We start from the raw sequence: 26,464 nt of genomic DNA, 5'->3' as shown, positions 1-26,464 counted from the left end.
TTACAAATACATTCTTGAATTTCATTATAAAATCCTATTTTTGTAAAACTGATCCACACCACACAGTTTTTTACACTAGTGGAGAATGAAAGCGAAACTTATATTATCAGGGAACATGGAAAATATATATTCTTATATATTATATATATATATATATATAATATATATTATATATATAAATATATATTATATATTATATATTCTTATATATATTCTTATACAATTTTTACACAAAATAAACAATTTTCAGTATTTTCTGTTTAATAGGCCCTGTTTATACACAGAAGTTTAATATTAATTTTAATTTTGCTTAATTCTTACTGGTTTGTCCTCTTGTATTATCCAGTACAATCCAATTCTGTTTTTCTTTTTGAGAATATAAATAATAAGGATCTCCTATGCATATAAGGGTCTCCTATGCATCATTTCTTCTCCCGTCAAATATTGTATTGGAAGCTAAGATCTTTTATATGTTCTTAACTTTTTTACTAATTATATCTTTCCATAATTAATTTCTTCATAAGGAAGGATTTTCTATGACTTCTGTGTAGGAATAAAAGGAATAACACCCATAAAAAATCTTGCACTGAATATTTCTAATAATTTCTTAACTTCAGTATTATTTGTAGTGTTTTGGTTTTTTTTTTTTATTATTATTTTATAATAAACTGCTTTATATGAGCTTTATATGTGAGTATCTCACTGGGAAGTAATCTAAAAGGTTTAATTTTTTAGCACACATTGAAATTCCCTTTATCAAGTCAACTTCTCTTTACTCTTTTCTGCTATTCTTTATCTTCTCAATGTATCATATATCAAATAACACTAGGTATTAATGTGATTTAGGTAAAAAATTGAGCTATGTAAATATTTAAAATATGAATATCAAAAGAAATGTAAACAACTTCAGCTACACTAGCAAATTCTTATCAGGAAAAATATAGGCTGAAAATCAGAATTTTGAGTGATCATCAAAGCTTTTTAATAACAGCATCAGGTTCAAATTAATTTGATGTTACTGAGACAGGATCAAGCTAAATATCCTGTAAATTATTGGATAATTTTCTTCTTTTCCTCTGCAACAGTGGCAGGATTCAAACTGTGATCCACAATATCTCTTAATGGTAACATGGAGAATAGTGGAAAGATAATGCACTGTAAATGTGCAATAATGAAACCATCACCTCACAACCATCACAACCAATTACTTAAATTAATTTTTAAAAATCTATAGGTTCCTTATCTAACTGTTTTCTTTCACCTTTATATATATATTTTTTTTTTTCATTCTAGGTGTAACTGTTAATACTTATTCTTGCTTGGATCCTGGTATACCAGTGCATGGACGTCGTTATGGACATGACTTCTCTATAGGTTCCACTGTCTCATTTAGCTGTGATCCAGGTTATAGGCTGAGTCATGAGGAGCCTTTACTATGTGAAAAAAATCACTGGTGGAGCCACCCACTCCCAACTTGTGATGGTAAGGAGGAACAGATTTAATACAGAATATTTTAAAATATGCAAGTTTTGCCAAGTTGTTATCAGTCACAATGAGTTAAATGCCACAGCCTGTAAAACCTACACTTTTAGGAAAGAAAAAGAATAGTATGAGGAAATAAATGTCATATATCTTGGTGATAAGATGTATGATCATAAAAGCACAGAATGATACAGTCATTTAGTCCTGCAGATTACTGAAGGTATGTCTGTCTGAATTTATGTAATTGTGAGCTAACTGATTGCAAAGTTTATGCATACCTGGTTGAAAAGCACTTATTACAGCTTAAAAAATTGTGTTTGGGTATCCATCTATGGACACAGATTGCTGACATGCAAAACATGCAATGAAGTTTATTTGCACCTGATTCAAAAACTTCATTTTCTCCTTTTTCATTATGATCACTGTTTATAGCTTGTAAACAGAACTTGACACCCTTCAATCACTCTGGAAATTTTTTAGGACTGCATTATATCTAGTGATAATTAAACCAAACAAAAGTGGGATCGAGTAATAGGCCTCCACCAAAATATTAAATCTGAAAAATTATCTAACATTTTCTGTCATCTCTTGTAATCTGAATTGTTTATTTTAATGCTTTCCCACTTGGTTCATATCAATTATATGTACTATCAAGAAATTAGATTTTAATGTTTATTCAGTACCATTAATTAAGACATTTGCTTCCTAAAATAGCTTTCTTCCTTAGAATATGGCACATGTTTAAACATATTTACACACATTTAAACATTTTTAACATGGTTAAAATTATTTCCAGGAATATTTTAGCAATTTAATTCTAGGGTAGTATTTAACCAGAGAGAGTCTCCTGAGATTTTACGAGCAACAGAATGTACATGATACTGTATTTTTCCAATACAGTTCTGAGTGTCTCAGGACACTCATTTTGAAGGAAAAATCTGAATGAAGACTGATGAATAAACTCATGTGTGATTTGCCATATGGAAGACTATTCGTTCCCACTGCATTACTTTCTTTAGAAAATGGTAGGGACTTCCTTGGCCTTCAGATTTCTTAGTTAGGAAATGCTTTGTTTTTTTTGTATTTCAGGAACTTGAAGGTGTCAGTTTATGATAATACTGGTAGAAAGAGATGTGAATAATCACTTTTCTGAAAATGGGCCTCTGTAGTTCTGCAAGCCTATTTTCTAAAATATTCTACATGTCAGTCAGATTCTTGCAATAAATTGCAAGGTTTCCACAGATTGCAAAGGGACTCTATTTTGCTGAATAGACCCCAAAACTAGGATGTGTTTTCAAATGGTGATAGGCACTAGATGGTAATCATGTAAAACAACAGTATAAGCACACTGCCTATGAGTACCGTGGTCTGTTGTGAAATAAACTCACATATTGTGATCAATTTCTTCTTAAGGATGCTGAATTAGCATGCAATTCATTGGGTAAATGAGGTTTCTTTTTCTCCAGAGCACAATGCTAAATGGCAATTGTCCATTCAATAAATATGTTGTAAAGGTAGGATTGAGTACATTTCTTCTACTAAATTTAATCAGTTTATGGTTGATGTAATTTTCATTTCGTTGCTGAATTTTATTCTCTAAAACAATCCAGACTCCTTGCACCCCAGGCAAAAAAGGGCATTTGTTAAATGGGCTGTTCTTTGCATAATCCACAAGTATGGGTTTGTATTAATTATGCCACTGATAAACACATCAGTCACTATTACTGTGCATCCAGAATGTTACTGTGATGATTTCTGAGAAGACAAGCTCCTTTTTGATTGTTCTTTTTGATAAATGAATCTCTTTTTTTTTAATAATTACACTGTGTAGGGTTGTGTAGGCAGACCATGGTAATTGAGCAGATAGGTCATGGTTACTCATGAGTAGGTGTGGTTTGGAGAAGTGACTACAATAGGAAAAAAATTAGAACTCTCAAAGCAAATTCCTCCTCAAAGTAGAATATGGTGTTGGCTAAAATACTATTCTTTGAAGAAGTGTAAACGAAATTTTTTGTGGTGTGTTTGATGTTGCACAGATAGACACCACAAAAAGTATCTAAAATAGATGGTTATGAGCTTTGCTGAGAAAACACTGCTTGTGTTGTGTTGATATCATTCCCATCTATTGACTACATATGGCTGACTTTTACCTATGTATCTGGAAAGCCCTGAACTTCTTATCTGTAATCATCACCCACTGCTAACTAAAAACACCAAATTATATCTTATAATGCCCTTTCTATATGAATTCTACAAGACAATTATACTTTTAAGCTTTGAATACATGTTAGGAACCCTATTTTACCCAGTATATTAATTACTGTAGTAATCCCATCAAAAATTACAGGAAAATGAATTTAAAAGTTAGATATCTACTTGAGTGTAAAGTGCTCTTTATTCCCTTCATTATAACATGAAATTGAATGCTAATAGATAATTCTTTTTCATTATTTGAATTAAAAATAAATATTGTCATTCCCCCCGATCTTCATTTACTTAAGAAAATTAATAAATAGAGTGAAAATAATTCAAGAAGATAAAAAACCTTTAATATTTGTATTGGAAACTCCTAGATGTCCAAATGAATTAGCAAATATGACTTATGCAGTGCATGAGGAATGTATTCAGAAAATAATGCAGAGGTGTTATGTCCTTTCTTTTGAAATCTCTAAAATAAAAATAATAATTCTATTAAAACAGAGTTGTTAAAATACCTGCTTCAAATAGTTGTGTAGTAGAGGTCAGAAATGGAAATGGAGAGCATGTCTGGTCTATTTTAGATTTAAATGAGAAGGTTAAAATGCATTTATATTGTGAGTAATCTAAGCTGTACTAGTTTACATTAAATTAATCTCTTGTGTAATATAACTCAAGTCCAAGGTTCCTTTCTTCAAGATGAGTATGTTAATTTGATGTCTGCATCCTTATTCATATACCCTTACTGAACTACATCCCATTTTAAGATACATTACATTTTCTATAATTAGGGAAGACAAATGCTGAAGTTTCTTGGTCTATGAAGCACAGTATATAAGATTCAAACTCTAATTCCCCGTTTCAATAATTTTAAAGTCTATTTTATATGCCACTTTTCTTATCCAACTGCACAATAATGAAAATCATCTCAGAGTTACATTTTCAGTTGGAAGTTAGAGTCAATTAAACAAATTAATGTAATGAGGCTTCTGTGTGTTTGTGCACAAATATATTTGTATTTAGACATATATACACAAATATATTTCCATATAAACAGATTTTCCTCTTTTTTTTTCCTGTGAAGTTCTTTTTAAATTAGCATATGTTTTCAGTCTTCCTTGAAGATGCTTGAAATCTAAAGCTAATTGATATTACTAATCAATTACAATTGTGTGGTATTTCTTCCCATTAGCTCTGCAAACCAAATAGTTTTCAATTATGTGCAAAAAAACCTGAACTTATCGAAAAAAGGGTGGGTTTTTTTGTTGTTTTTTATTATTATTATTATTGTTTGTCTTGATTTTTTTGTTTGTTTGTTTGTTTGTTTGTTTTCTGAAAGCTTTTATTGAGAGTATTTTACTTTTCCTGACAAAACTGAGATACATCATTGTATGTTAGTGTCTGAATTGTGGTTTGTGATCTATGGCTAGTCTCTTGGAAAATCTTTACATAAGAAAATAATAAGTGATACCATTTGATAATGTTAAAAATGTTAATTTCACTGATCTCACCATTGTCAATCAGGCTAAAAAAGTAAGCCACTTTTTTTTTTGGGGGGGGTGGTTTCAATGAATTACTGAATTACTGAATATTTTCTTCATATTTTCTTTTTGGATATGGGGATTGTTATGATCTGATTTAAACCCAGAGAAGCAAAGAAAACTCAGTCTGAGAATGAAAGTGTGAGAATGAAATGGAACAAACAAATATGAACAAACGTCATAATGTAATGTGAAGTGTCCTAGAAATGTGTTTCTGTAGCACAGCCACTGTGACAAGACAGCTAAGTACTTGCAATTGTTAATGCAAGGGTCGTAGAGATGGAAAACATATCTTATTGAAGTGGATTTTAAAAAGCCTATCTCATTACTGATCCAAAATCATAGATTCTTATGCAGTTTGCCAGCCTCCCCAAGTGAGACCCCAAGAGGGAATAGAACATAATGACAGTTTAGCAGAAGATCAAATGGGTAAAAATAGACTATGAATAAATTTAGGCTGGAAATTATAAGGCTGTTTCTAGTATTGCAAGATTGATTTCCTATAACCACTTTATAGTAGCATGAAATATGGTCTGAAGTGAAACTTTCCTATGAATGACAAAAGTTGAGTGTTTTTATTACAATTATTCATGTATTTTAGGGATGAAGCATGATCTGCATGTCTCCCACTGAGACATGAGTAGCCTGACTAAAAGTTCTGGAATTGTTTGAAATTATTTGCTTTGAAAAAATTATTTTCAAAATGTATATTGGACCATTTTCTAAGCTAGGCTTGCTTAGATGGAAATTAGGCTTGCTGTCACTTTTTTTTGCAATTGTTCATGTTACTGAGCAGAATGAACACAGTTGCAACAAAAGAAAGTGTAAGTAACCAGCCCAATATTGAAAGAATTTATTTAATCTGAACAAAACTCCACGATTAAATTGGACTCTTCGTCTCTTCATTCAGGGTTATCCAAAACTTGCTTTTTTAAATTATTACATTGTGTCTGATCACCACAGTATATACTTACAGGTACCTATCTGTATTTCATACAGTCACTTTTATATTTCATTCTCTTTATTTTTTGATTTTTTTATTCCCATTGTTATCATTGATTTATACATTTTCTTTAATTTTATTTTTATTTTGATTCTCAATATTTGGAAAACAGTAATGCAGGCATGCCTTGATTCAACTTCTCTAATTGCATTAAAAGAGAAATTTTTAATTAGTGTGTTAGCATAATGTTTCATTTTCCATATTAGAAATCAAAAGTAGTGCTTCGGTTATTTCCTTAAATATTCATTCAACTTTTACTTTATTTTTTAGCTTCCATTTATATATAAACAGCTTAACTGAAAGAAAGGTGGAATTTGGAAATATGTGTGTTTATTCTTTGCTGTTCTAATTTTTATGTGCTCCTGTTTTCCTTTGCACTCTGAAAAACAGTCAGATACTAGTAGTGATATTACATGCTTGGGCTGTTAGCCATCTTATCAGGGCCAGTTGCACATCTACTGCTTCAAATTTGTCAGCTTGGCTTTATTTTCTAAAAGGCTGCTCCCTTGATGCTCTTTTTTGCCATCTGCTAACCTTCATAGAGTTACATTGAAGGCCTGATGGCATTCCATAGATCTTTTGTCACTATTTGTATTCCTGAAAGGTTCTACAAACACCCCCTGTAAAATGCATTATTTGTTTGGTCTGTATCTCATGGTTATAAAAACTGACTATTTTGTTATTGAATGGTTGAAGTAGATAGTTACCATCAGGAGCTCCAATAACATGCTGTCACAGCCCTGGCTGTATTTTGCTAAGGTCTAAATATAGCAAGATCAGATGATAAGGTGGCACTATTTGCCTTCACTGTCTCTTCATCAGAGAAGTGAGGAGGAAAATTAGTATGGAAGGAGGTTATTTGCCTGTGGCAACAAGGAAGAGATTGGGCAAATGTGGTCCTAGAACATCCTATTTCAGCCTGTGGTACTGGATTTGCAAATTTCCATCTTACAACTAGGCCAACGAAGGCTAGAGAGTTGGCAGGAGAAACAGCACACACAAAGCAATCATAAGGCTATCCAGACAAGTAAGCATGCTTAAAACAGAAATATAGCTAGGTAGAATGACTGAACAAATTTTAGCTAGGCAAGATAGGGCAGTCTTCATCATAGGATAGGATGAAATTCCATTTCCGATTTAAAAAAAAAAAAAAAAAAAAAAAGTGTTAATAAATATATACTTCTTTTAGTGCCCTGAACAGAGTGATAATAGGCAGTGCCATAACCTCATTATGAAAAATAATTGATCTTTATGAAAAGATTCCACAGTGCTACTGTAATGCCTGGAAAATGCATGTATTTCATTGACACAAATGTCTGCTTAGGTACAGGCTGAGATTGAAAGTGCATTCTGGACATTCTCTTGATTCTCTGTCTGCTGTGTCCTCAAATCAGTTATGAATTTACATCTACAAGCAGAAAATTGTTACATGTCCATATATTCATTCTCAAATATATGACATTAATAGCCAAGGCATACTGTAACTTCCATCATTTACTCCATCAATGTATAGCAGGAATTGCCATAAGCAGCATAAATATCAAGATAGAGCAGGAGAAACAGTATGATGCAGCAAATTACTTACAACACGTTTCTCCCAAAGTGTGTAGATGTTTGAGCACATACTGCAAAACCAAACCTCTCCCCCCTTTACAAGTCATACTAGGAGGGGTAGGAGTGGGTTAAACCAGCTTGTGCAGGTGGGGCAGCACCTTAGAAAGAGGCATTGCTCCTCCAGCCTTTGACAGGCACCTTCCCTCTGCCTCATTGCTGTGGCAAGGGTGGGGAGCACAGACATGACCAAAAAATAGGTGAGTGATTGCTTACAGAACAAGAAGAGGGTTTGATGCCTGTGTGGGCTGGAGTTAGAGACAAGTAGCTGCCATTTACATCTCTCCAAAAGTGCCTTTGAAGACCTTTAACATCTCCTAGAGATAAGAGAAGAATTTGTGTTAATTACTTTGGAAGACTGTTCTTATCATTCAACTTTACTAGAACAGTCTAGATTATTTGACCTGAAACTGGTGACAGTAGTTCACTGTATTTATTATAAAATATTTCTGAAAAAAAATTTTGGTAATGCATGTAATTAGGCTAAGGAAAATAAAAAGAATAAATGCTTTTAACCTTGAGGAAAAAGAAATAAAATTACTCATTTGTTTTATAATGTATGCCCTTCTGAGATAATCTATGTTCAGAGAACTCTGATGCGATAACTTCATACAGAATTTTAATAACTGTAATTTATATATGACAATTCTAAAATGCAAAACTCTTCCTTACTAAAAATTATTTGATTAATGTTGTATTTTAAGAACCCTGGAATAGAAATCATTAAGCTGTACATTTTTGCCAGTGTTGTAATGACTAAATTTTTGTATTTTGCATTAATTCAAGCTGCAATTTAATTTTGTATTGCTCAATTACCAATTACTTTTATGAAGTTGCTAATGAAACTATAAAAATGCTTATTCTTATATTGGAATCTGTCATTAGCAGTAATATCATCGATATAAACACATAACCAATAATTATAATTGTATTAATGGAACCATGTCAACCCTCCCTGCACAAATATTTTAAATAATTCTTTAATAGCCAAGATTCACTATTTTTACTCTTAAACCTTGGCTTCTGCTTAAGTGAAATTGTTTGGCTCTGGATCATCTGCCTTCATCTCTCTGCTGAACTTAATGATTTTCACAGAGACTCCAGAAAACCTGAAGAAACAGCTAATGAAACATTATTTTGTTTTTGTTATGCATGTTAAACACAATTTAATTAATCATTGATTACATTTATTTTTCTATTGTATAAAAATGGCGAGTAGTCATATCTGAAATTTCTCTGATGTGAAATCATTTGGGTAACTACTTTAAAGTAATTTTAAAGACAGAAAATTTTAGATTCGTTTTCTCACGTTTTCTCTTATCTGTATATTTTCCATTACTTATATTATTATTGTTGTTATTATTTTCTTTGTTTCTAGCTTTATGTGGTGGAGATGTTAGAGGACCTAGCGGAACAATTTTATCCCCAGGTTATCCTGATCTATATCCAAATTCACTGAATTGCACATGGACTGTGGATGTTACCCATGGAAAAGGTAAATAAATCCTTTTATCTTTTTCCAGTTTTTAAATATGTAAGTCCTGAAGCAGACCTAGATTAGCTACAAAGCACTTGGATTTGCATTGCTGATTTTTGGGTTTGTTTCATTTTCTTGTAGTAACTCCTAGAATTTCAGGAGTAGACTAGGCCTTTATACTTCCCACAGAATGAAAAGTCCGTGAGAATTATGTAATGGCTGATCACAGAAGCTGAAGGATGGAAGGTTTTTAAAAAAGAAGTGCTTGTTTTTGAAGGTGGATTTCAGGAAAAAGATGTAATACTGATTATAACTCTTCTCTGAGAAATTAAATAATGCTTAGGACACAAATGGAAGCTGGTGGCAAAGTTTCCTATAAATAATGTGTCCTAGTTGCTTTCAAATGGCAGGCTTTGGTACTTGATGAGATGGATCATACTTTTAGGTTTCTGTTTATATTTTATATTAAATACGGGAGTGACTGCATAGTACTCTAGTGCCGTGGGTGGAAAGAGCTAGAGAGATTTAATGTTAGGGGAAGGAGAAAGAGATAGATGTCATAAGAGAAATTGAATACAAAGAGTAAGCTGATAAGAACACAGAAATGAGAATTATATTGTAACACTGGAAGGAATACAGGAAAATAAATGAAAGGAAGAAGAAGGAAGGCAAATTTAATTCTGAATTTCATCAGTGTTCTTAGTGGGGGAATGAAAAATGTTACAAAGTATGCTGATGATGTATTCCTCTAAGAAAGAGTTATTGATAACATAAAAATAAGACTTCAGATACAGAGACTTGTGCTGATCTGTGAACCCCTTATTCTATTTTGTACAAGTAGTTTGATAGTTTCTCATCTAGATGTTAAATCACTCTGACTGGTTGTCCCATTTAAAACTCCTTAAAGCGTTAGAGTGGCAAAGTGTATCTCTCAAAATTATTGCTCCAACTGTTCCATAGTCTCTCTTAATACCAAGTGATGCCTTTGTGTCAATGTAATTTGATTCTAAATATCGACAGTGAAAAAGCCTCCTGAACTTACTGATGCTACATCACATGCTACATTGCCTTTGTTGCCTCTAGGTATGATACATGGCTTTTAGAGTTGTGGGAATATAAGGGACTATTTTTTGCTCTCCTGGATAAGCAAGAAGGACTAATAAAAAGTGTAAAGAAACTGTTAGACCTGTATTCATTTACCTTGCACTCTGTCTGAGAAGTCGTTGGATAACAGTTCAAGCTTTATAATCTAAGAATTGAAGCAAGTAGCAGAGATGGGTAAGAGTTTAGCTTCATAGAGTAATACATGACAGAAAATGATGTGAATTCTACAGAAAAAATGAGGTCATATGAAGTAATGTTTTTCAGGATTCTTGAAAGAATTTATTAACACTTCCAGTTCTCTTAAATTAAAAATGGGTTTATGAAGAAAAGTACTTGGAAAGTTTTGGGAAGTTTTGGTAGGTTTTTTTTTTTTCTTTTCTTTTGAGAAAATGAAGTAGCCTTTTTATGTTTTACATTTTTTCTTAAAACCTCAGCTAGAGAAGTACTTAAAAGTTGGGATAAATAAAAGCTGAAATTTGCAATGTTATAACATTTTATGTGAGCCTGTTGCGAAAAGCCACCATATATAATAAGACTCCTGTGAAAACAAATTTGCATAAATTAAATATACAGGGGAAGACATAATAGTACAAATACGGATATTAGTATATGCATATATGATGTGATACATATGTGCACACATATTTATAGACTTGCATTCTTGTTTGATTCGATGTCATGCAGTGTTACAATCTTGGGGCAGAGTAGCTGGCAAGCTGCTCTGTGGAAAAAGGCCTGAGGGTGACAGTGGCTGAACATGATCCAGCAGTGAGCCCAGGTGGCCAAGATGGCCAATGGCATCCTGGCCTGCATCAGAAATGATACAGATTATATCTCTGTGCATAGCACTGGTACAGTGTCCAGTTCTTCAGTACAGAAAGACACTGAGGTGTTGGAGCATGTCCAAAGATTGGACATTAGGAGAAAATTTCAGTCATTCAAACAGGCTGCCTGGGGAAGTGTCACCCCTGGAGCTATTTAAAAAACATGTTGATGTGGCACTTAAGGACATGGTTTAGTGGTGGACTTGGCAGTGCTGGATGTGGTTGAACTCAATGATCTAAGTGGTCTTTTCCAACCTAAATGATTCTGTAAGTTTTACATTATTGTATGGAAATGTTATTAAGGAAAAACATGAAGCATGAATGCAGTGTCACAATTTGACTTGGACATTTTGATTCATGCTGCCCAAAGAGCTTCTGGAAAAAATTGTAGAGTGGGTATTTGCTCTGAGTAGGAAATAGTGTGTGAAATCCTCATACTTTGTACTTGTTGGCAAAAGGCTATTAATTCTTTAAGCTTTTCCTGTTGTACTGCATGAGGAAGATAGCTGTCCTTTTATGATAATAAGTCACAGGCTTACATAATTTAAATTTCTAACAGTTAAGTACTATGTCACAGTGAGCTAGTCAATTAGGACACTTCTGTATTTAATGGAAACATGCATATATCTTTCGGATATGAGTCATTGCACCTTGGAAAGGTATCTAAAGCGGATGGAATGAACTATCCTCTGAGGGTACCTGTTTATCATGTAATGTCCAGCAGGTTAATACAGTCCCCAGATGAAGTGTCTATGGGGAGACTGAATGACTGAGATTTACATAGTTGCCATTTAGAAAAATTAATCCCATACACATAAATGGGTTATTTTAATGAGAGGGAGAAATAAACTTTGTTCTGGATATCTCATTTTCTGCTCTATTTCATTGCTAGTATAATTTCAACTTCAGAAACTCAAGAAGTATCTTCTATTGGCTACTAACTGAGATGATTTTTACTTTTGACTATTTTGGGGATTTTTTTCCACAAAGTTTTGTAGTTTCATGTCAGACTGCCAAGAAAAAGTCTGTAACTTGTAGCTCCAGAGTGCAGTGAGGTACCTACTTATAGACACATCTTTATGTTACAACTTCATACTGTTATTACATAATAGCAGGCAAGTAAATGCATAGATGTAGTTATGATGTATATTTTATGTCTGTGTATGTTGAATTGCTAGTAAAAACAGCTTCTGTGTTTGTATATACTGTTTTAAATAACAATATTGCAGTATAAAAATATATGTTTTAATATTACACTTCAAGCAAAATTCTAAAATTTTAGAATTAATTTTTGATTTGTGTTCTGGTGGGCAAGCATGATCCTTGAGTGTCCATTAAAACTTGATATAATTTTCTTTCATTTAAAAAAAATGTGTTAACTATAGAATTGAACATTTATTTTAAAAATAGTTAATATGTCTATTAATTACTTTTAAGAAGAGAAAACAAAGCACACATTGACAAAATTATTGCATTTTATCTGTGATTAGAATGCAATATCAGTATATGGTGAAATGAAATTTGTGGATTATCATACCACATACATATGGAGTATGTTTTGAAAAATCTATTATGAGATCAGTTAATTAACACATCCCCAACAGTCTGAATTGTAACATAAAGAAGTGACATTTTACAGTTTTATGTCTCCCTATCTTCATTTCAGATTTTAAATATTCCCCTTATAAAGAAAGGCACATGTGAGGCAGAATGAGAGGAATCTACCTGAATGTATCTTTTAAAATTCTTCCCCAGAGAAGACACAATCTGTCACACAGCATATATTAATGTGATTAGAATATTTTCTGAAGAAAACCAAATTGTACAGCTAGTGCTGTAATATACCTTGGGGTTTTGCTAAGAAATGTCATGGCAATCTGGAAAATTGATTGAAACATTCCCTTGAGTTAAACCTTGAGTCTGATGTTTGAACAATACTCAGTGAAGCTCCACTGTGATTCATAGGATTTCCATTATTTTGAATTGCTACCAAAAATTGTCTTTGGTATTTCTGATTTTGTTGCTTCAGTATACATGCATACATAAAAAGGATGAAAATTAATTTGGAGTGCAGTAAAGGCAACAAATACGAACTGTATTTTGGTCTTATTCTGTATATATATATATCACGTGTTTTAAAAGAGATCTTTTCATGTGAAATCAACACTACATACTATATGAAATAAGTTAAAAAAAAAAAAACCCAGACATTTAAGAATTTATTAATTCCAAAGCTAAATTTATATACATTAGTTCAAAAGATATGCAACCCAATCTCAATTCCAGAAGTCCATGTATGATTTTTGCCTATTTATTTTCATACAACCTGGGGGAATGAAAAGGATGGTAAAAACAGATGAATGGCTTTGCTCATGTAATTAGTAAATTAAGATTTTTTAAAAGCCAGAATAAGTCTTTTGGATTTTTTTTTTTTTTACATAAGCATAAAATAAAATCTTATCCAGTAATTTCTATGAGGGCTATTAAGTAATAATATGTTTTTCTGGATCCAGAGGGATTTTATGATGTGCATGGAGTTTTAGGAAGAGAAGGAGGTATCTACTTGAAAAAACTGAATGGGTCTCCAGTGTCTTTAAAGGGAAATAAAAGATAGTGGTCTCCAAGATCCAAGGTTTTTTTTCTGATTGCTCCTATCTATATGTCCAGCTGATGGCAAGACTAAGCACGTGTTCCAAAGATGCCAATGTATACAGCTGGTCACACAGACTAACAAGGACAGAGGAAAGTGTCTTATTGCTCCATGTGGAAGCATCATCAGCACTGAAACACACATGAACACCACAGGCAACCAAATCCTGTTTCTCCACCCTGGTTGAAGGGAAAAGGACTCTGTTAGAAGTGAAACTCCCACACATGCATGTGCTCCCTCAACCCTCCACATTCTGATCCAGGAGCTAGGCTCCAGATTCTACTCCTACTAGGTTCTGCCTGACCAATGGCCCTTTTTCCAGTTGTCTCCTGATCTCATCCTGCTCCCCAGACTATTTCTTTAGTTTTTGATTAAATTATGTATACTATTAAAAATCTGTTGGCCATGAGAGTACCCAAAGGTCATTCATCTTCATCTGCTATGTTAATTTGCAACCACATGAATGGATCATCCAAAGTATTACATCACCACATATATTTGGAGACTGAATCATTGATTTATAACTTACATAAAAAAACTGAAAATGGTATTACACTAGAGGTATCCATAATCATCTAAGCTAACCTAATGGATTCTCCTGTTTAATTTTCTTGGCTTTTCAGGGCATTCTACCAAAAGATCATGCTCTAACTCTTAGTTAAAAATGCATAAGTGATTTAGTTGTCTGACTCGATCTTTAAGTCTTTTTATTGCTACTGTGTTCCAGGAGATATCTTCCTTTCTAGATGTGGGATTTATATATGATGATATTATGATATTATATTGACAAAAAATTTGTATTGTTGACATATGTCGCATCTTATTAGGAGACTTCACCTTTTTGGTGAGGATTTGTGCTGTTACTATATGTGTCATTAGATTTTAATATAGTATATTTTATAATGTTTCCTTTCACTAGTGCTATTCAGGATATAAGGATACTGGTGATAGTAAAAAATAAGGTTTGCCTCTTTTATTCTGCCATTAACTGTTTGTATTTTTGAATATACATAGTGCATCATTGTATTTTACACAAAAAACAGAAGCGTATATCTTTTAATTCCATAAATCAGATGTCCATATTTTGCAGCTAAAGGCAAAGTTAAAGATGGTGTCGAAATAAAACCTGCTGCAAACATATTTTATTTCCAAAATCAGGATAGATGCTATGTTTTAGTAAAATTGGACTATCTTCATTTTCCAAAAGATGATTCATAATGCGATGCATGAATTTTAACCTTGGCTTGGTTACACAAATGTTAATAGGGTAATATGTAAATTCAATTCTTTTTCTAACAGGTGTGCAATTCACATTCTACACGTTTCACTTGGAGGATCATCATGACTACTTGCTAATAACAGAGAATGGCAGTTTCACACAGCCACTGGCACGCCTGACGGGCTCAGAGCTTCCTTCACCAATCAACGCTGGTCTCTATGGAAATTTCAGAGCTCAGTTGAGGTTTATTTCAGATTTTTCAATATCATATGAAGGATTTAATATTTCTTTCTCTGGTAAGGAAATACCTGTAATATCTGGTTCCTGAAAACTTAGGGGTTTTTTTTTTTTTTCCTCTGTTGTATAGATATATATGTTATAGATATATACATATATAGATATAACATATGTAGATGTATGTTATATATAGAAAAAAGAATTTAATTTATTTTGATGAATATGCATACTGAAAAAATATATTATATAAATCTTTTCATAAGCACAGTAATTTCAAAGCAATTGAGCCTCTGTGCCTCTATAGAGGCAAAGGACACATATGTGCTACATCATAAATAAGATGTCATTAACATGTAAGCCACATTATAGTGTGGGGACAAAGCAGAACTAGTCTAATTTCGGTTACTGATATTCCAGGTGAGCTGAAGTGTCAATTCTGTAGTTTTTGTTGTGCCATTTTTAAAATTAGTTTCATTTACTGGAGTTATTTATGGCTCTTACAAGAATGACAAATCATGTTGTGTCATGCATCTTTGAAACATTGTGAATATATTAATTTCCATACTTTTCAATATAATCTAGTTATCAATTTAACATTCACACAATAATTTTGTTTTGAAATACATTGCCTGTATTGATATTCAGGTGGAAATATACAGAAATGACAAGACTGCAAGATTGCTGATATGACTGTTATAGAACATGTTCTCATACAAGCTTACTTGCTCTTGTTTTCAGAGTATAATCTTGAACCTTGTGAAGATCCTGGAATCCCACAATTTGGTAACAGGATAGGATTTAATTTTGGTGTTGGAGACATTCTGACATTCTCCTGTTCATCTGGATATCGTTTAGAAGGAGCTTCAGAGGTTATTTGTCTTGGTGGTGGACGACGAGTATGGAGTGCACCTCTGCCAAGGTGTGTGGGTACGTGGTCAGCTGCTTTCATTTGCTTGTATGTGTAGTCATTGTCCATGGACTTGCAGATTTAGAGCATGGAAAAGCATGGTAATGCACCCCTTTTTAATGTACTCTCATTTCTCCATATCTCCTTAGTCAATTTTTTAACCTTTTTAAAATATATTTAGTATTTTAAGTGGACTTCATAGTCTATATTTGAAAGCAATTGAAATTGAGGGCACAATGCTAACTCTTCTTATTTGGATTAATAGGTTAGGAAAACTGGGTATAAATTTAAACCATCATTTTTCAGTTCAGATGTCAGGTATTTGTTTTTTTTTTTTTTTTTTTGTCAATGCAAGATTCCAAGAGATACCTGTATTATAAAATTGGAGTTAGAGCATTTATACCAGATTTATTTCATAAAACTAGGTCCATTTATAGGAGTACAGTCAACCTGGACATCCTATATAACAACTATATCCTTGGAATATCCTTAAAACAGTTATTCTGGTTTTTAAATGATAGTTAAGATAATTGAGAAGAAACACTTTCTGATCATTCCTACTTTGCACTCTCCACTCACTGTAGAGGTAGCCTATATATGTAGCTTTGACTAGCAATTTAGCTTTAAATGGCTAAAGAATGTTGTTTGATCTGAATTCTTTCCAAATTATTAGGTTTTCAGCCTTGTTGAGAGCTGTTAAAACAATAAGATCTCTAAAAAGTAGGATAGTTATTTAGGTGTCTGCATTATTTTTATTTAAGAGTATATATTGCTGAAATTTATTAGAGTATGTACTATATGGAAAAGTCTGTATCAGTGTGCGCATTTAAAATATTTTTTTCATACTAAATTTTTACTAAAACATAAATGTCTTTCAGATTTTGTTTGCATATTAACTATGGATTGATTATGTGTTTCCTCTTATTTGTTGCTAGTTACTGTATCAACATTTTTAAGTTCAAATCACTCCTATGCTTATCTCAGTATAAGAAAAAATATGAATTTAGCTTATGCATTAGCAACATTTATATATGTACCTATAGAAGTGATGATTTAGAAGCTTAGTCAGAGCAATGGATGAATACATGTTCTTTTTGTGTTGGGGTTGATGAATTTTTAACCATAAGAATAATAATGGATGTGTGCACAATCAAGAAGACAGTTTGAATTTCAGTAATAAATTTCAGGAAGTGTTAATATGAAATGAATCGGTAAATTACCAGCAAAAAAAAACTTCCACAGCAGCCTAAATTAAAAAAAAAAAAAAAAAAAAAAGCTATATTTATCATGACATAGAAAAATAATGTTTGTGTTTGTTTGTTGTTGTGGGAAAAGAAACAAGCTGTAACACAAAGAATAAATTCCTTTCTAGTCAACATGTTTTCTCCTTACTTTTGAAAATGAAAGATAGTCTCAACTAGAATGGCTTAATTAGCAATTTTCCCTCCATAAGTATCCAGCCTTTTTCAATCTTGTGCTTAATTTAAGTATCATAATAATGAAATTCAAACATGACAAGAATAGAAATTCCTGTTAACACTTAGATTAGACTCAAAATTTATATATTGTTACTATGGCTCATGTTTGGCATTTTTTGTCAAAATGATTAATGAGATGTAATCCTTCTGATGTGCACTTTCACATACATGTAACATCAATTGGGAAGCAATCAATGCTCATAGTATTTGTGTTCAGATTGTCAACACAAGAATACAATGCTAAGATGACAGAAAAAGTAGAAGTTTGGTGGAATGCCAAGCATCCCTGTCTGGATACTACAAAGGCCAATGTGTTGGGTTTTGAAACAGAGTCAATCATAATCAATTCTTAACCAAATTTGCCAGAAAATTAAAAACTGTCTTTCCTTTTCTTATTTAGAAGATGGATAAACTCTTGATATTTATTAATTAATGTTATTATTCAATCTATAAAGATAGCCTTTTTAAAAATAAATTGACTTAAGAAATGAAATTTTAAAATTAGGAATCATTAAATGGAAAGCTAGTGCTCAAATAGCAAACAATTATATTTTTACTGAACTTTTAAAGCTGAATTTCTCAAGTGATGATATTATCTCAAATCAGTAGGGCTTGATGTTGTGCTGAAACATTTTTTATGATAAGATTTTTCTTAAAAAAGCATAAAGATTTTTCATTTTTCTATTCAGCATGTGATGCAGCACTTGTTGGGTTAGATATCTGTAGTCATGGGGCAATCATATTTTAATGGTAGCTGAAATTTTGGTGTGTTATCCACTAAAATTGTTAGGCTAACAAATCTAAAACACACTCTGTATGAGTTACTACAAATTAACTACAACACAACCAACAGAACAAACTGCTAATAAATGGGTGCATCTAATGATGACAGAAAAAAAAGTCCATATCTTTAAATTGCTTGCTTTGGACTTTTGGATGGACAGTGAAAAAGAAGTCTCGTTTTGACTCCAAGTAATACATTCTTTCAAAAATACCCACAAGTGAGTATGAATGCATGTTCAGTTTTGACTTTATAAAAAGCAAACTCTAAGCTCTGGGTGGTTCTAAGGAATCAACATTTCCTTCAGCATGCTAGGGGTTTGTCTCCAGCTTGTAATACAGAGCAGAGAAATAGTCTTAAGTTTGTAAGTGTGGAGCTGTTTTATTGGGGTTGTAGTGCCTCTGAAATGTTCTGATGTGTTTGGAGTTCAGATGTCTTTGCCTAGTTCTCTTTATAATTTTCAATGCCATAGATAGCTTGCAAGAATTTTCCTGTAACTGTGTTACAGATAGGAACAAACAAGAGCAGTTATTATTGCTTTAGAGGGAAAAATAGTGACATAGATAAAATTAAACTTTTCTTATAATCAATAATGGAATGAAGATGATTAAAGATCTGTTAAAACTCTGTCATTCCTTAGTTTCATGATTTGTTTTAATGCTATACTCAAGTGATAACCAAATGCAGTGTTCATATTTGGCACACATTTCTTTATTGGAATTACTTTTCAGTGAAGTTGTTCCTATTATGCCAGGATTTCTTATGTATTTTTTTTTTCTCTCTCCCTTGCCCTTTACCTTATAAAATTTATCCAATAGCCAAATTGTATTACCTTTCACTGTAACTGTCATGTTGGAATTTATAAACCCTAATTGTTTCTATGTCTGTGTAAAACAATCTGTGTCTTCATAGCTTCCCAACCATGTCAAGTCTTTTCCTTTGGCTTTTTTAGGGTCATAGGATTCTTTGCAGACTGCTAAACCTTCACTGGGAAACATTGACTTTAAAACTTTTTTTTCTTCTCTGCTCCTTTCACTTTTTCTATTCATTCTTCTCAGTAAGCCCTAAACAGTCTCTGATTCTGGACTTACAGATTTCTAAGGAACTATGTCCCTTGAAATTATAGAAAGCAAGGAAAAAGACAAGAAATATCTACAGGCAAACCCATTAATTTCTATAATGTTACATACTTTTCAGATAATACTGCACATGAATTTTTGCTGGTAGAGATTTTTTTGTTCACTGATATTGCTTCTTTGACAAGCTTTTGTTAAGGTGCTTTTCAAAGAACACCAAGAGCAGACATTTCAGAAATGTCTGAAAAGTTATATTGTATGAGAGAAAAAATAAATTCAGCATTGACTGGATATGCATAAATATAGAAACAAGGAAGGGAAAGTTCTACCACAGATACATCTGTAGTAAGTTCCCTAATTAGCCGGAGAACCACTATCTACCCTCTGCACATCTATGATATATCCCATTAATCTTGCTCCATTTGCATAGCTGTATCCATTTCTGTGCACATGAAAATTTAAGATAAAGATTGCTTTTAGTATATTTTCCTTCAAAAAATGTCCTTTTGCTAGTTTTGAGATTTCTGAGTTTAAGGATTGTGATATCCACTTGTAAATGTCATTGATTCATCTCAGAACAAATGAATCCTAATCTTTCTTCTGTTCATCAGAAGTAAATTTATTCCTTAATTCTTCTGTCATTTGTGAATATATTATATGTCTGCTGTTTTCTTCAGGGATAAGATTCCTTAAAAAAAAGTATAATACAGTCATTGAGGTCTCACGATTTGTTTGCATATTAGCATTATGATGTGATAAGATTTTTTTTTTAATATTTTTTATGTATTTTAAGATTTTGCATCAAGGTTTAACTGTTCCTGTTCCCCATGTGGAAATTTTTGCTAAGTTCCAACAGTTGCAGAAGTTCCTGAGTTACTTTGTGGAGGAATTTCTTTGGTTGTTCATGTTTTGGGATATTTTTGTTGGTGTTGGGATTTTTTATAAGAATATTAAATTAGTTTAAAGAAAAATCATACACACTGGTAGCTTGAATTCTTCTAATATAGAATGAGGGTTTTAAAATGCAATTTGCCTTGTTAATATTAATGCAGAAGCACATTTTTCATGCTGTTTCTTCATTCTCCTTTGATTGATTGCAATGCAGGAGCATATTATTTAAAGTATATGGGACTCCTACCCATTCTTGTCAGTTGGAGCAATCAGTATGAAAAATGACATTGATAATGTAAGTAATTATTTCCAAGAAAAAATTGTTTTGCATTCGGCCATTGGCCACTTGGCCATTGATGTAGAAATATCATCTTTTTGTAAAATTATTTTTAGGTCATGAATAGAGGATCTTCCCAGATCTGGAAACACCGTCATTCATTATAAGATAAATAATGTAGTCATAAAACAGATAAAGTATATTGAAAATAAGTTTAATACACAAATAACCACAGGAATCTTTTGATGTTCAGATCAACTAGGAATGTTGAACCTGTATTGTAGATACATAACACGAAATTTTTGTTAATTATTTTTGTCTATATGAAAGGAAGTCGTGTATTTTGGAACAACGTAAAATGAAAGGGAACCCCACTATTCTTACTGATTGAAGAAGACAATGTTCTTTTCACTTTTTTTATCAGCAAAGGGTTCCCTGTATTTAACCTGACAGAATATACAAACTGCCTGGAAAGCTTCTGATAACCTTATGACTCATGCTATTCACAGAAAGAAAGCTTTAGTAACAACTTAATCCTTTCAGAATTTCTGTGCTATCGTCTGTTTTGCTGCCTTGTTTTGACAAGAGTCTCATTTCTGGTTTCTGCCAGCCTCCAGCTGAAGAGGTAGAATGTCTGAAGACAAATGGCTTAATAAGAAACTCTTTGTTGAGCCCTGAATTTAGATGCAGTTTCTGAAGTACTGTTTATTTGCAATCTAGTACAAAGTTGTTTAAAGATAAAATCCTTTTTGGAATGCTTCTGCCTACTTGGCCCGTCAAGCTGTTGCATTACCCAGTCTCCTAACCAAGAGATACCATCTTTTCAAAACACAGAATGTTAGATGTAGCTCTTATCTTTTGATTCTAAAGGATTTCATTGAAGAAAACAATTTCACTCTGTCTGAATTTTGATCTGTAGGAGCACATAGTGGTTTTTGGATTGTTAATCATTTATGGCAAAAATTTAATCTAATTAATAAAGCTAAATTGTGAAAAATATTGCAATATTCTCTTTTTTTTTTTTTAATTTTTTTTTATGAGCAATTAAATTAATTGAAGAATTGGATTCAAGTGGTTAAGTTACCCATATAGATGCATTCCATTCCTTGGTTACAATCATTATGAGATTTCACTTACTTACAGAATTTAAATTCATTAAAAACAGCAGTTAAAATTCATCTGTTTTATTATGGTAAGGTGCAATTAACACACATTCATAGCCAAAAGCATAACAGTCTTGTACTGTAATTATCTTCTCATAGAAGTTTTTACTTTCCATTACTTTTCCTTTGAGGTTTTTGTTTATTTTCCTTTATAATACTGAAATAAATCTATTATTTCTGCCAAAGTCTTGAATCAGTAATTCACTTCAGTAATCCACTTACTGTTACATCCTACTACTTTATATTAGACTGAATTAAATCTTTGTGAAAATCTGGATGTGGAGAATTTTCCTATTTTTTTTTTTTTAATACAAGAAGAGTGTGCAGGGCAGGTTCTGAAACAAGTAGAATTTTTTTTAAACCCCAAGACTTTATTAATAAAGCAGCCTGGTTTTTATCTCTGTTGATCAGGAAATATTGCTAAAAAGAAACATTAATTCACTAGCAAAATATTTCTAAGTTCTGATAACATCTCTACATATGATTTAAAGAAGGTTACAGACTCTCTGATCCACTGTAATTTTTCCTTTACTTATGGAGTACTGTTTTGTCACCTCTTTTCTCTCTTCTGTTTCCCTATTTACACATATTCCCTGAATTTTATCCTGGTTTTCCTCTAAAGTCTGTATTTATCTTTTACTCACTGTAATGCCTTTTAAAATTATTTCCCAAACACTTTGAAAAAATAGAATGTGTTTAATATTTGGATTTATTTTAAACTGTAGAATTCCATCTACGTTACTTTTTTCTGAGACTTTTTTACTCAACACATAAATGCAAATAGAATTATTATAGAATGATATATATATATATAATAAATAGAATTATTATAATATATAATTATAATTTTATCTTTGCTCTAGTATTAGCATCAGAGAATAGAAAGAAACTGTAAATCTCATGAAGCTCCATGTGACTTTAAACAAGAGAACCATCTGTTTGTGTTTATAGATTGGAGTGGAGATTCTCAGATAGAAATATCTATGCTGTAGTTTGGAATGCCTTACAATATTAATTGTGGACCTTCCCAGTTTGATTTAGCACTTGTTCCAAAATATAATCCCAGCTCCTGTGTTTGTCTGAGCATGTGTTTGATGCTTTGGGGTTAGTTGTTTCATTGTGGTTTTTTGAGCCATCGTTTGCACTGGCAGAAGGAGAGGAGAGAAGCCAGGAGCTAACTGTTGATTTTTGAGAAGTGTACAAAAGGAGAAACTGTTGTAGGCTGGACTGTGTGCCTCCATGGAACTGTGATGATGCTATGGGAGAAATTCTATTACACTGTGTTTTTTGAGACTGCTTTACTAAGCTAGCTTTGTCTGCTACCACAAGATAGAATCACAGAATGGTTTGGTTTGGAAGAAATCTTTGAAGATCATGTGGTGCATCTGTTTGCCATAGGCAGGAACATTTTTTAATCAATCATTTTGCTCAAACCTCATTCAATCTGATTTTGGACACTTCCAGGGATGGGACATACACAACTTGGAATACAATATTCTTTCTCTAAATTCAGAAAATCATGTTAATAAAAACAACGACATGAAACATGATGGCATGATGACATCCTTTTTCTTAGCAGAAAACTTAGTGTGACTCTAAAAACCTAGTTAAAAATGTCCTAACAGTTAGTTTACTGCTGTGTTCATATTTTTAAAAATTGCTTTGAATTATAGTTCTGGCATAGCCCAGAGTTGTTGGTTCAACTTAATACCATAATTACCTTGTGCCTTTTGGTTTTTATATCCCTCTGGAATGGGAAAAGGGATCTTACAATCCTGAAATTACGATCATCTCACTCCTTTCTCTTTGATTCAAAGTGATCTATGCACCTTTGAAACAGCAAATACCCATTTATTTGAGAGTGCAATAAAAGGATAGATGTGATCATGTGGAATAGAAGGTTTTCCACTTCTGCCTAGATTGTGTGTATCCAGCTGTTCCAGGACAAAATAATGTCACCTGAAGTATTCGGGTATTTGTTCTATATTGCTGAATTAGATGTGGTCATCAAGCATTTGTTCTTTGCTCTGTCCCTGACTTGGCTTTCGTGCAATATCTGTTTTAGCTGCATACAGAAAGAGGTAGTTTTTTAAGTTGGGCTTTTTTTGTTATTGCTGACTTAATTTCATGTACAAAGTATTTATTTCAATGTGCTGAATGTTGCTCGAACAAGGCTGGGGTGGAAATTATAATAATGTTATTAAAAAATAAAAGCTTTTTGAATAGACACCGTAGTTGCCTAAACATCTTTTCAAACCTTTAAGATTACAACATAGTTTTGCAGAACAATATTATTTATTCTGTGAAATTATAAATCATTTAACTTCACAGGTTAAAATAAACGAGATTCATTCTCATGAAAGTAGGTAAAATAAGTGGGAGGAATATTGAAATAATCCTGAACACAAACATAAACCCAGAAAATTTAGTGTTACAGTTAAAATTAGTCTAAATCTATTAAAAAGAGAGGAAATACTCGAGCACTGCACTATAATGGCCACATATCAAGATTTAGTAAATAGGGGAGCAAAGAATTGTAGTTGCATCTCAGTGTCTATTTAATATATGTGATAACTATATGCTAAAAATTACTTAATTATGTATATAATCCAATACATAATAGGAAGTGAGTGTTAGTTAATAATGCCTAATGAAGCATTGCCAGAAGTGTTTATGTGTCCAGGTATTTTTGGGTGATTAAATGAATTGCCAGAATCTTGAATTATAAAGTTGATTTCTTGAAATAATAACTGCATTACTTGAAAATAATTAAATTAACTTTCTTTCCCCTGGAGAGTTATGTTTGGGTTTTTTTTTTTTTTGTTTGTTTGGTTTTTTTTTTCTTTTTGCATTTGAAATTGTTTTTTTCTATATTTATCTGATAGCTATAACATAATATTTTCCTACTCTAATTTACACCAGTGACTATGTTGGTTGTCTTGGTTAAATAACAACAGAGGAAAAAATATCTTTTTTTCATTAACCTATGTGAAAATATATATATCTTCACATATATATATTCATGTGCATGTATATATAAATAAATACTCATATAAATTTATAGAATTCTTCTACTTTAATTTAATTTGCATGTCTATGAATTTCAGTGTTGGAAAAATTAAAAAAAATACAACAAAATTCAAAGAAGATCCTATAAAACACTATGATTATGAACTGTGCCATTAATATGATTTTAACTCACAGTGGTTTATGGAATATTTTTATTAAAGTATTGCAATTTAGAAATATTCTTGTAGCCTTCAATCACCATCATGGTCACATACTTCAAAATAGATTTTTGATTTTAATATACATTAATAATGTTGAACTAGGTTACATTAACATTACCATTATCACCGTTACTAAAAATATTTATGTGTTCTATTAAAACATACCTTAACATTTTTTTTTAATTTCAGCTGAATGTGGAGCCTCCACAACAAATAATGAAGGAATCTTATTGTCCCCCAATTATCCTCTTAACTATGAAAACAACCATGAATGTATTTACAGCATTCAGGTACAAGCAGGGAAAGGAATCAATATTTCTGCCAGAACATTTCACTTAGCCCAAGGAGATGTTCTTAAGGTAGGTATATAATCATGCAACTTCTTTTTGATTTCTGAATTTCTAGTACTTCCCCTCACTGAGGTTTATCTATCTGCAATATTACAGTACTAGGTAAGTGGATATAAAGCACCTCTTACAAAATACCTTTCTAAACTGGTTCTATTTTTAGGAAGTTAAAAATTAGGCACCCTCAGGTGCCCCCATAATCTGTTTCTTAAGACATGTTTTTATGACCAGAGATAATTAAAAAAGAGGTTAAAATAATGAAACAAATGTTGCCTTAATGGTTATTTGTATTGTATTTTTAGTATAACATATTCTTCAATTACATCTTTTGATTTGTTTACTTCCACAGTATCTTCATAACTTCATCTATGATCTAAACATAACAAAACATATAACTTTAATTTAGCACAGTCTACATACTGCCTTTTGTCCATGAGTTTTGCACTTTAAGTTACTTTAACCTGGCGTGCATTGAAAAAAGAAACAAAGAGAAAAGAAGAATACTGGAACCTACCAGAATTTTCTACAGTGATTTCCCCCTATCTTTGATTTGTTCATAGATTTTATTAATGTACTCCAAAAAGTATAACTCTAGTGCATGCATTATTTAGCCAACTACACATTTAAAGCTGATGTTGATCAGGATGTATTTCTCAAATACCATCCACAATAGCACACCAGTGCAATAAATTATCTGTGATTAAATAATTGTCCTATTGTTCACAATATACAGTTAAATTTGCCTCTGTGAAATCAAAGAAACAAGAGGTACCATGGCAATCATGCTTGATTTTACCAAGTTTTTCTGCCACATTCTTCCATGTACTTATTAAATGAGAATAATTATGAAAATATGTATTCCTAAGAAACAACTGTGATTCATACTGAGGTTTATCTCATCTAACTGTGCATTAGGGTAGGATTTCTCTTATTACTTGTAAGATATAAGCATTTCCAAAAGGGGCTAATT

General features: G+C 32.1%; 1 protein-coding gene and 1 long non-coding RNA gene across 4 annotated transcripts in view; one reads left to right on the top strand and one right to left on the bottom strand.

The window, feature by feature from the left end:
* The window catches only part of CSMD3 (CUB and Sushi multiple domains 3), a 568,112-nt gene that overhangs the window by 342,329 nt on the left and 199,319 nt on the right, over nucleotides 1-26,464 (top strand). For all 3 annotated transcript variants that reach the window (XM_079302232.1, XM_079302231.1, XM_079302230.1), the window contains 5 exons: nucleotides 1,294-1,482; nucleotides 9,212-9,328; nucleotides 15,188-15,403; nucleotides 16,083-16,271; nucleotides 25,337-25,506. In XM_079302232.1, coding sequence (XP_079158358.1) covers nucleotides 1,294-1,482; nucleotides 9,212-9,328; nucleotides 15,188-15,403; nucleotides 16,083-16,271; nucleotides 25,337-25,506 — 881 coding nt within the window. The remainder of the gene's footprint in view (nucleotides 1-1,293; nucleotides 1,483-9,211; nucleotides 9,329-15,187; nucleotides 15,404-16,082; nucleotides 16,272-25,336; nucleotides 25,507-26,464) is intronic.
* Nucleotides 1-26,464, bottom strand: part of LOC306800288 — a 448,386-nt gene that overhangs the window by 223,143 nt on the left and 198,779 nt on the right. The window lies entirely within an intron of this gene.

Source organism: Erithacus rubecula, assembly GCF_903797595.1.
Source record: "Erithacus rubecula genome assembly, chromosome: 3".
NCBI classification, from domain to species: domain Eukaryota; kingdom Metazoa; phylum Chordata; class Aves; order Passeriformes; family Muscicapidae; genus Erithacus; species Erithacus rubecula.
Note: the sequence above shows the minus strand (reverse complement) of the source record. Positions and strands in the feature narration are given on the sequence as shown.